At 59.3% G+C, this 11,238-nt stretch overlaps 1 protein-coding gene across 3 annotated transcripts; it reads right to left on the bottom strand.

Annotated features, from left to right (window-relative positions):
• Nucleotides 1-529: 529 nt before the first annotated feature.
• Nucleotides 530-8,964, bottom strand: LGALS3BP (lectin, galactoside-binding, soluble, 3 binding protein). 3 transcript variants are annotated; one of them, XM_008576156.1, is made up of 5 exons: nucleotides 8,824-8,964; nucleotides 7,652-7,843; nucleotides 6,762-6,893; nucleotides 4,960-5,212; nucleotides 530-2,024 (listed from the first exon to the last, which is right to left on the bottom strand). In XM_008576156.1, the coding sequence occupies exons 1-5, from the start codon at nucleotides 8,873-8,875 to the stop codon at nucleotides 854-856; spliced, it is 1,800 nt and encodes a 599-aa protein (XP_008574378.1). In that variant the 5' UTR covers nucleotides 8,876-8,964; the 3' UTR covers nucleotides 530-853. The 3 variants fall into 3 exon arrangements, with proteins under 3 accessions (XP_008574378.1, XP_008574379.1, XP_008574380.1); XM_008576157.1 differs by lacking the exon at nucleotides 8,824-8,964 and adding an exon at nucleotides 7,874-7,917; XM_008576158.1 differs by lacking the exon at nucleotides 6,762-6,893 and having other exon boundaries at nucleotides 8,824-8,963.
• Nucleotides 8,965-11,238: the final 2,274 nt, after the last annotated feature.

Raw genomic sequence — 11,238 nt, forward strand, 5'->3', positions numbered from 1 at the left:
ATCCTTCCCCTGGACACTGGGGGTGGCCCAGCATCTCCCCAGCATGTCCCTCTTCAGCCTGACTTCACCCCAGCCTGGTGTCTTTTATTTGTGGTCAAGCACCCTGCTGATGGCTATTTAGGTTGTTTCCAACTTTCATTACAAACCATGCTGAGGTGAGAACCTCTGTCCGTCATCCCTGTGTGCACACACACAAGGATTTACAGAGGAAACATTCCTGCCGTGCGCCTACCTTCTCCCGGGAATGCACCGCATCCTGTCCTGGAGGTCGTTTCTTCACAGTGATCCGGTGGGTCTAAAGTGGGTCCAGCCTGCGCTCACCAGCTCGGCTCCCTTCGGTTCCCTCCCACACAATTACTTTGGTAATTACTCCAGGCTGGAACCTTTGCTTGCTACCGTGTCTCCCCTGCTAGCCTTTGGCTTCACAAGAATGGGGACTCTGTCTCATTCACAGTCCCCCAGAGCCCCGCACACCCGTCCAAACACCATGTGGACCCAACAACACTTGCTGCAAGAATGAGCAGACACGGGAACCACAGTGTGACTTTAATGACCTCAGGCCAGTGACAGTGGTGGACTGAGCCACTGAGGGGGGCATGGGAAGTCCCACAGTAACCTCCCTTGTCTTGTTGCTTCCCGGCCTGGAAATCAGACGGGCGGTGGGAGAACTGGGAATTTCAACCAGTGAGCACTAGTTGAAATCTTCCAGTAATTTCTCTAAGCTCAGAGAGATCCATGGAAGCGGGGGAGACATCTGGTGGCTGGTTGCTGAAGGTGGCTGCAGAAAGGCAGGAGGTGCATTAGGTGAACCCTCAGTGCGGGCATTCTGGGATGTGCTGGCTTCTCCATGCTCCTATAACTCTTGCCGCCCCCAGCCTCTGGGCCACGCGGTGGGGTCCACGCCGGTGGAGTTGGTCAGGTAGAAGGGGCGGATGACAGCTCGGAAGCTGCTGAAGGACCCAGCAGGGCAAGGGAAGGAGGAAGCGCTCCTTGAGCCGTTGGTGCCCTGGGAACTGGGGATCGCAGCCTTTGGGCCCTCAAAATCAGTGACGTCCGCCACGAAGCGCCCTTCACAGAGCATCAGGGCTTTGCTTTCGTAGCCGATGGTGGGATCTGAGTAGCCAGACTTGGTGAGGCCCAGGACGGGGAGCTCGTCAGGGGAGCACGAGAGCCCGTAGTTCCAGCAGCTCTGGACGGTGGGGAGGTAGATGAGAGACCAGGAGACCAGCTTGTTCTGGAACAGGAAGCTGGGGTGTTGTGGGGTCTGGAAGGACTGGTAGGGGTAATACTCGTAGCCGGAGAAGGCTTGGTTGTAAGCAACTGTAGGAGAACGGAACAGAGCCTCCCGTCGGGGCTGATACAGCAGCTGCGGCTTCCGTGCGGGCCAGGAGTTGGCCTCCACCGAGGCGCTCCAGGTGGGTGACGTGTAAATCCGGGGCTTGTAGGTGTCCTCGGTGAGGTTCAGGCCTCTGTACTGGGCCAGCAGCCGGAAGGGCACGGTGTGGAATTCCAGGGCCTGCAGAATCTTCTCCTGGAACAAGGCCTCATGACTCTGGTACAGGGACAGGTTGAACTGCAGCTCGAAGAGGTCCTCGGGCAGCATCATGGGGAAGCGCACCTTCTCGATCAAGCCTTCCACCTCCTCGCGGGAGACGCGATTCTCCCGGTTCCAGGCGTCCACGGCCTTCAGCAGGGCCAGCTCGCTGGGCACGGCCAGCTCGCTCTTGAGCAGCAGCCGGTGGAGCAGGGCTGTGGGGACGCTGGGCCAGGCCTCGGCCTGTGTCAAAGCCTCGAAATTCCAGGCCAGGAACTGCACGCAGAGCTCTTCCAGCAGGGGGTCCCCGGTGGCCAGTGCATAGGCATAGAGGTCCAGGGGCTCCTGGAAAGAGGGGTCCTGGGGGAGGAGAATGGCAAAGAGGCTCTCGCAGTATCTCTGCAGCTTCTTGGCCCCATAGGCAGAGGCCAGCTTGTGGAAGCACTTGACCGATGACAGGGAGATGTCAGTCCTTCGCGAGTAGAGGTACCTGGGGTGATTGGTGAAGAGCTGATTGCTGCCTCACTGGACAACAGATGTGTCTGGGCCCTGCCCCCCAACACACCATCCAACACATCACCCCTCACACTTGCCACCGACCCACCCGCCCCCCAGGGCTGCTACCGTTTCGAGAGGCATTCAGTCTCTCCCTGATTTATCTGCCGGGTACACCCACACACGCAATCCTGAATCTCCCCTTTGCCGAGAGCAACATGCACTATCAGCTGGGAGGACCCCAGGGTGCCGCACCCAGGGTGCCGCACCGTAGGGGGGTTGCCGAGGATGACACCCACTGCCGCTTCCTCCCTATCTGTGAGCGAAGAGTCCGCCCCACCTCCTGGTCCTCACACCCTCTGTCATCATGCCTGTCGTCCTCAGTGGGTCTGAGCGGGGCCTCTGCAGGGCCCTGGCACCAAGACCTGCCCGCCATCCTGGGCATCAGGCGGCAGCCTTCCTCTGACCCTCTCCTCCCTCAGTCGTGGCCTGGCTGGACCCCTGTAGTCCCTTGTGGGCACCCCTCCACCCCCAGCACCTGCTCCACGACCCACGACACTGGCGTCATCCCCGGATGCTTAGTGTCTGCTTTCCCAGCCACCTGCAAGCCCATGAGTGGGGGCCCAGGGGGCCCAGTGACGGGTGGCAGAGGCATGCCCTCGCCTGTCCTTCCTCCCCACATGTGTGTGTTCTTTCAAACATATCTTGGGATTCCTGTTGTTGACGTCTCAGTCAACTCGGGTCACAAAGGGCATCTCTGCCTATGGCCTGTGGCCCCACCTGACACACGTATTGCCTAATGGTGCCCCGAAGCAGTGGGGGCCATGCACTGGGGAAGTGCTGGGACAGCGGGCTTCTGCCACCAACCTCCGCTGCTGCTAAGGCCCCGCAGATGGCAGGTGATGAAGGAGAAAGGGTGCTGCAGAATGTTTTTGTCACCAACGGTTAATTGTCATTCTGTGCCAGAGAAGTTCCTGGGCTGGTTGGAGCTGCACACACCAAAGAAGCACAGAGGCCACATCCCCACACCCCTGCATGCCTGCCGCCTCACACCCTGGCATGCCTGCCCCACACCCCTGCACGCCTGCCTCACACCCTGGCATGCCTGCCCCACACCCCTGCACGCCTGCCTCACACCCTGGCATGCCTGCCCCACACCCCTGCACGCCTGCCTCACACCCTGGCATGCCTGCCCCACACCCCTGCACGCCTGCCCCACTGTGCGCCTACCCCACACTCCTGCACGCCTGCCCCACACCCCGGCATGCCTGCCCCACACCCCTGCACGCCTGCCCCACCCAGCCTGGCCTCAGGCAGGCAGGGGTTCCACACCTCCAGCGGAGGTGGCAGTGGGGGATCAGAATCAGTCCCTCGGCCCTTCCCCTGTTTCAGGGAAGAAAACACCCTGAGAGGTGGGAAAAAGGCCCCAAGCCAGGGGGGTGCTTGTGACCCCCAGAAACCCATAGAAATTGGTGGAGGAGTTGGCTAATTGCCAGGACACCCCTGCACATCAGTGGTGCCCACAGGGACAGAGGGAAGGGAAGAGAGTCTCAGGTGGCCTGGGTGAGGAGAGGCCTTCTGAGGCCTCAAGGCCTGCTGGGGGCAAAGAGGCCAGAGGTACAGCCGGCGGCAGCCTTTCTTCCTGCCCCAGGGGAAGGTGTGGAGAGGGAGCCAGAGAGAGAGACAGAGACAGAGAGAGACAGAGAGACACAGAGAGAGAGAGACAGAGAGACACAGAGAGAGAGAGACAGAGAGACACAGAGAGAGAGAGAGACAGAGACTGAGGGAGGACATGGCGGGGGAACACCACCGACCCAGGGCCGGGCTCCCGGGGAGGCAGGGCCGGCCATCTGCCAACACACAGAAGTCGAACCCACTAGGAGGGGCACAGGACACCTACCGGAAAGAAATCATTTTAATCTGTTTTTAAGCCATTTACTGTTGCTAAGGTGCCATTTGGGTTATATAAAGCTTTGAAGCATAAGAATAAGAGAGAGAACGGTTTTTAATAAGTGCCGCTCTTTTTGTAAATGCTGCTTTCAAAACACAAGCCCCTAGAAGGCCTCCTGGGTGGTGGAATAGTGGACCCCCCACCTGCAGGGCAGTCTGGCAGGAAGGGCCCCACCTCTGTCCCTCGGTCTCACTTCCCTCATCTGCAAAATGGGCTTGTGGGTCCTGCTGACCCCTCGGGTCACCACGAGAGCCTGGTGGGAAGCGCTCTCCCACTCTGCCCTGGGTGCACAATTCCTATCACCTAAGCAAGGCCAGTAGGTGAGAAGAGGGGGATGATTTTGATAGTTATGTTTTAGGTACTTGGAAGAATCTTACGTCGTGTCCTGGTACCTAAGAGGTAGACAGGTGTGTGTGTGTGTGTGTGTGTGCACGTGTGTGCGTGTGCACACGCTTCGGTTTGTCTGTGTTCTCAGGCTCGCCTACAGGTCTCACATCTCAGTGTTGGTGCCTCCCCGTGGGCCACAGACGCAGCCGGGGGCCTGTGCTCTCAGCCCCGGTGCGGAGCTCCCTTCCAGCTGCGAGGGCCCCGGTGGGAGCTGTGTCCTCGGAGCCCACCCGGCGCCCCCGCCCAGCTGCTCACAAGCACGCTCGGCTGTTGCTGCTCACGTCAAACTCACGGTCCACAGAGCGCTTGGAAACTTCTTAGAACGGTGCATGGTTATTCAGGGAGGTTTTGTGTATTGAGTTTTGTGAAAATTAATATATCTGTGAGTGTGTGAGGGCGTGTGTGAGAGCACGTGTGTGCACAAGGACAGGTGTGCATGTGTGTGTGGCCGTGTGGCTGTGCGCATGCACACGTGTGAGTGTGTGCGTGTGTGTGCATGTGCCCCCTCCCCTCATCCGGACGGGTGGGCTTTTGGAGAGGGAGGGGACGAAGCCCTGGTGCTGCCTGGAGGCCGAGGGCGAGGCCAGCTCACCTGATGAAGTCCCTGGCCACAGGCGCGCACTCGGTGTCCACGTGCATGGTGACGTTGCTGCCCGGCTCCTGCCACAGGGCCTGGGCCTCAGGGTTGGCGGACAGGATCAGCGTGTGAGCACAGAGGTGCCGTTCCTCCTCTCCCTGCACCTGCACGCTGATGGACAGGTCACAGCCCTGCTGGCTGTCGAAGATCTGCCCGAGCGCAGCTGAGAGCTCCCCGGAGAGGTCAAGGGTATGGGCGTCTCTGGTTTCTAAGCAGAGGCAGGAGGGAAATGTCACTTGCTTGCTCTGGGACCCTGAAAGCCACTTTTGCCCTCTGGAGTCAGAGTCTTCATCTTAAATTGTGGTGCTGGGGCCTGCCTCACCTACTCAGAAAGACACCTGAAGATGAGGGATAGGACAGACCGAACGTACTCTGACCCCTGGAGAACCGGGTGCTATTGCCCTCTGTGGCCCCAGTCCCCCGCTCCCCACCCATCCAACAAGAACGGTGGGACCCTGGCTAACCTCGTCCAGGCCCCCACTCTGCCGCGCTCCCCCTGGCTAGCTCTCTCGCTACCCCAGATTCAGGCCGCTCCTGCAGCTGGGGGATCTGGTGGTGCTGACCCCAGAGCCCTATGCCTGTCCTTTTCAAAACCCAATCAATCAATCAATCACCACAGGTGTTAGCCTTCTAAAACCAAAACCACCTCCCTGGTTAGATGGCCTGAAAAGCTAGGGTCCTGTCCTGTGGCAACCCCAGTTTAGAACTTCGAGGATCTCTGAGTAGCCTCCTTGAGGGTGCGGAGCCAGAGGAAGTTATGGGGGTCCCTGGGTGGCACAAGGTGCTGCTGCTCTCCCTGCCTCATCTGGAACTAAATCCCGGAGGTTTGAATCTTTGCCACAAATAGGTTTGAATCAATCCCGATATTTAAACCAGGCGTGTCTGGCTCCTATTCCTCCTCACACACCGACTCTCAGGACCCTCCTGTCTCCTCGTCTCCAGCCTTCTCTCCTCTCACTGGCGGACCCCCTGCCAGAGGAACCTTCTCATCCTGCACCCACGCCCCTGACCCAGTGGCGTCTCCTATACCCCCTACCCAGGGTGCGTCCTCCACTCCAGCAGTCTGTCCGTCCTTGTCTGAACATGCTGGCCTCTATGATCGGACACCTGCCCCCGGTCTCAGGGGCCCCCTGCTCAGGGCAGAGGGAGGTGGACAGGGGACACCCCTAGGCCCCCATGTGCAAGCCTAGGGAGAAGCTGCAACTGGGGTGAGAGAGGAAAGAACTGCTATAAAACTCAGACTCAGAGACTCCAACATGCAGAGCAGCCTGCGCTCATTTAGCACAAAGGGTGGAGTAATGGGGCGGGGGTTGGTAATCAGGCCTTTCTGCCATCAGGAAATGTTTACAGCACATCCACATGCTGTCTAAGCCTGCGGGGTTCTGGGTAATGTGATTCAGACCAAGAACTAACAAACATACAGCTTTGGCATTTAAAGAGATAAGCCTCCAATATGTAGACATCACGTTTATTTGGAATGTGGCTCGTTGCCCGACAGGCCAAATGAAGCACTTCTGAAGCGGCTCCAGGGAAGGGTGTGAAGGGTGGGTGAGGAGTCCGGGATGCGTGGCTAAGGGTAGTGGGCTCTTTGGACTTTCCTGTCCCTCCACTGCAGGGAGGACTGGGCGTGGCAGCGCCTTCGTTTGCCCAGGTGTGTGCTTCACGTGGAGAGTGCATGTGCAGGGAGGGGCAGGGACGTGGGTTCCCTGGGATCCCAGAGCACCGTGGGGCTCGGGAGGAGGTGTGGCCCCACTCACCGTTGGTGCAGATCACGCCGGCGTCCCTCTCGTGCCGGCAGTTGCTCTTGAGCCAGCCCAGCGATCTGCAGTCCGCCAGCGAGGGCTCTGTCCCCGTGCACTGGACCTCATCCAACATGATGGGGCCCGTGCCTGTCGGAGAGCAGAGGACAGAGGCCAGGGCTGGAGGAGGAGCTGGGCTGTCTGCCAGGCCAGGAAGGCCCCAGGGACAGGGTGGCTCCTCTTAGAAATGCTGGAAAGGGCAGTCACATTGATTGCGCAGAGATGGACATGTCAGGGCAGAAAAAGCCGCCGGGCAGTCCTACCCTTCTCTTAGGCTCCTGTTTCATGGTCCCCTCCAGTGTGAGTCCATCTCACAGAGGCTTTCACCAGGTTTAACCATGGTGAGTGGTCAGGTGTGGGTTCGGATTCATAATTGTAACGTTATCCCATAAACTTATCAAGTTTAATGGCTGCTCTGAGACATCCAATCAGCAGACCATAATTCATGTGACTGTCTCTGTTGTTGAATATTTGAATTATTTCCCCTTTCTTCAGAATCACAACTCCTGCGTCAGTCGAAATCTTTCTGCCTACAGATTTTTCTTTGGAGGGGAAATTGTTTCAAGAAGATAAATCTCCAGGAGTGGAGTTTCTGGGCTGGAGGGAATGAACCCAGTGAAGCTGTGAATCACGTGCCCCAGGGTCTTGGCACTGCCACTGGTGGGCATGAGTGCGCCAGCTGCATCAGAACATTCCAGCACAGGGCTCAGCGTCACTGAGCACGTGTGCTCTTATTAAATTAGTAGGAACACAATTTGCATGTCTTTGAAGGCTGATTATCTGTCATAGGGGATCCGCCCCTCCGAGAGCTGGCATCCCGGCTTTGGAGGACAGGAGGGCAGCCTTACCTTGCCCAAAGGTGGCTCCGCCCAGAGCCTCAGTGGCATTGTGGAAGCCCAGGGCCCGGCAGACAACGCTGGCATCGGTCAGGTCCCACAGGTTGTCACACACAGTGCCCCACTGGCCTCTGTAGAAGATTTCCACACGGCCCTGGTTGGCAGCGTCCCCGTCGGCCAGCCGCATGTCACCATCGTTCACGCCTGCGTGCTCCATGTCACCATCGTTCACACCTGCATGCTCCCGAGGGAGAGAGAGGTTAGCGAGGAGGGGGTTGGACGCCGCAGCGCCCACCACCCGCGCTTCCCGGGCCGTGTGCTGTAGCCAAGGTGACCTGCTGAACAGAGACCGGGATTTGTTTTTCACCACTTCAAGGTTCCCCTCTCCATCTGTGCGGGGTTACCCACTGGGAGGGGTGGAAGATGCATATAGACCTCCCCACATGCACAGAGGCTGAACTCGCCTGTCCTCGTCATTCTGGGCAGAAGGGGTGTGTATTTGTCCAGCACCTGAGTGACGGTGGCAGGATGCCGAGGGAAGAGTGGGGGAGGGGAGGAGGGCCCATACTGGCCCCACCCGAGGCTGCCTGTGGCCCAGGGGTGCTGGCCCGGGACCCCTGGAGATGCAGGCAGAGCACATCAGGCATGGAGGGAAAATGGGCTGCTGCTCCACACACGTTCTTGGAGGACTCGGCCCCTAGCGCCACAGCCCCTGCAGGTGTGGACAGGGTTGGGCAGAAGCTGGAGCCCGAAGTCAGGGGTCATCCACACTCAAGGGCAAAACTCAGTTGGGGCGTCAGGCCTCTGTAAGGTCAGCAGGGCCAACAGGGCCTCCAGGGGTCACAACAAAAGGCCGGAAGAAAAGCCAGGAACTTGTGGACGTGGGACCTGTGTCCAGAGGCCACTAACCTCTCCACACCCCCAGCGACGGGCTGGCTGGCGTGACTGGCCTCCCCTGCTTGGCTCCTCTGGTTCCCGGTGGACAGAAGGAGAACTCCTGGGTATCCTCCCCACAACCTGCATCTCACCAGGGAGCCCGAAGGCCTCCCAGAACCTACAAGCCCCCATCACTTGGGCCAACAGGGCTTCCAGGGGGGACAGCTGCTGGATTTTCTGCAAGGTGGGGGAGTGTTAACCCCACAGAGCCAGGGCACGACGGCTTTGCAGACTGTGGCTCCACTCACCTTGGGCCCCTGAGACCAGCAGCCACACCCAGAGGAGCCACAGGGGGGCCATGGCCTTGCCCGGGCGGACGTGCTGACGCTGCAGCAGAGGAAAGCAGCAGAGCTGAGACGCTGGAGCGGGGCAGTCCTCAGGCCCGGGCCTGTCCGTCACCATCCTTCAGCCCTACTTATGCAAGGCCCGCTGTGCGACAGGCGGGGTCCCCTGTGCAGAGCCCACTGCCATTGCGGGTGAGAGTGGATGACCCCAGCAGGGGCCCTCACCTGGTCTGCAGGATGGTCCTCAAAGGATAAGTAAGACTTGGCCAGATGAAGGGGCAGGCTGGGGGTGTCTCCTGGAAGCAAGGACAGCGGGAACAGGAGCCCAGAGAGGAGCAAGCCCATGTCAGAGAACCGGGCCCTGAGTAAGGCTGTCACCTGGGGATGGAAGGGGAGGGCAGAGGGGCCTGGACGGCCTGGTTAGGATGGGGCTTTATCTTCAGGCAACAGACCCCCACGGGTAGTGTCCCTGGTTTCTGGCAGAGAGGAGGACCCTCCAGGATGGGGCCACAGAAGTCCAGGCCAGGGGTGACAGGCGGACAGCAGCGAGAGACGTCAGGCTCGGTGGGGTTCGGATGGGGGAAGACGGAGGAAAGGGTCAGGGCTGAGACCCAGGTCTCAGCATCTGGGGGGAGGTGGCGTAGTGACTGGGTCCTGGGCTCCCAGTGTGTGGTGCTTGGAGGGAGCAGGATGGGGAGGAAACGCTGAGGGGGCACAGCGTGAACGTGGGTGTCCCCAAGATGCCCAGGCGTGGGAGGGCGGGGGACCACCAAGGCCACACAAGTCAGCATGGGCAGGGGGAAGACCCAGACCTGCGACTTTCAGCCTGGAGTTCTTGCCTCCATATAATTCTGTTTTGTTTCTTTTTCTTTTGATGGCTGTCCGGTATGGGGATCCCAACTCTTGAACCTGCTGTTATCAGCTCCATACAGCGCAGCTCACCTCTGTAGTTCCTGGTGCTTGCTTTCTATCTTGTCTGCAGTGCTGTGCCCCTCACCACCCCTTCCCCTGCTTCCCTCCCCCACATCCTGCACCAGGAGAGCCTGTTAGTGTGTCTCTGGCTCAGTAAGGATCTGGGACACGGGTGTCACTACTTGCAATCTAGCAAGCAGGGCATGGCTGCTGGGCAGTGCTGTTGCAGCACCGGTTACAAGCCAGGGCCTGGTGATCTGGGCCTGGTTCCTTGCTGCTCAGAGTGGGGCCCCAGTGGATGCAGCAATGGCTCCCCCGGAGCATGCAGCAAATGCAGAGCTGCAGCCCCACCCCATCCTTTGCATGGGAATCTGCATTAACAAGACCCCCAAGGGTCTTGGCCATCTGGTGAGAAACTTTGCTCCAGGGGCTTGCGTTCAAGGGCACCGCATTGGCACCCCTTGCTAGGACTGTTCTTGCACTTGCCAGCTCATTGACACCTCACTGTGACCCCCCACTTTACAAGTGAACAGGCTGAAGTCCAGAGAGGTTAGTTAACTGGCTCCAAGTCACAGAGCTGGAAAGCTGCAGGCTGGGGGTCTGCTCAGCACCGACCCCCTCCCTTCACGACACTGATCTCAGTAGACGGCTGTAGGGGCCAGGGAGACCAACTGTCCAGGGTGTCGGGGACTGTGCCAGTTTTAGCACTGGAAGTCCTGTGCCCTGGGAAACCCCTTGGTCCCAGGCAAACAGGTTGGTTACTCTCTCCACTGTGGCCACCAAGTTCACCCTGGGAACAACTGGCCAACCAAGCACCTGGTACACTGTGCAAATGTCGCTGCCCTTTGGGTAGCAGTGGCCATCTGTTGCGAACTGACTTCCTCATACGGGAAGGGGGGACAAGGCTGTCTGTGCTGGCCCATAGGGTGACTTTGCGCAAACCAAAAAAAGGCTCTCTGGCTTTGAGTGGTGCAGGCCTGGACCAGGATACACAGACCAGAGAGAGGGCCGCAGGCTGACTTCCAATGCGCTCGCCCCTTTGGCTGGTGTCCTTGTGCAGTGAACAGCCTGCCCAGCTGTACACAGAGGCCCTGTGGGTCTGGGAGCTGCCATGATGGTCCCTGGGCTCAGAAGCACTGGGTCCCCAGCTCCAGGCCCCGGTGCAAATGAGGAGGGATGACTCCCCACTTGATTACATTGTGTAGAGAGGGGCGCCCACCTGGGAGCAAGAGGCAGGCACTTACCTGCCTGTCGGCTCCTGATGGCTGTGCTGGAGCCTCTCACCTTCCTGCCTCAGGCGCCCTCTGTGGACAGGTCCTTCAACCCGGAAAACCCTCCCAATGCGCGTGGTCAGGCCGATCCTAGGAAATGCTTCTGAAAACTGAGACTAGTTTCGATTTCCAGAAACCACATGACTTAGGCTTCTTCCGGGGTTGGCTGCTGACAACCCTCCCCAGGCCCCTCTCC

The sequence above is a fragment of the Galeopterus variegatus genome, unplaced genomic scaffold, assembly GCF_000696425.1.
Source record: "Galeopterus variegatus unplaced genomic scaffold, G_variegatus-3.0.2 Scaffold1302, whole genome shotgun sequence".
Classification (NCBI taxonomy): Eukaryota; Metazoa; Chordata; class Mammalia; order Dermoptera; family Cynocephalidae; genus Galeopterus; species Galeopterus variegatus.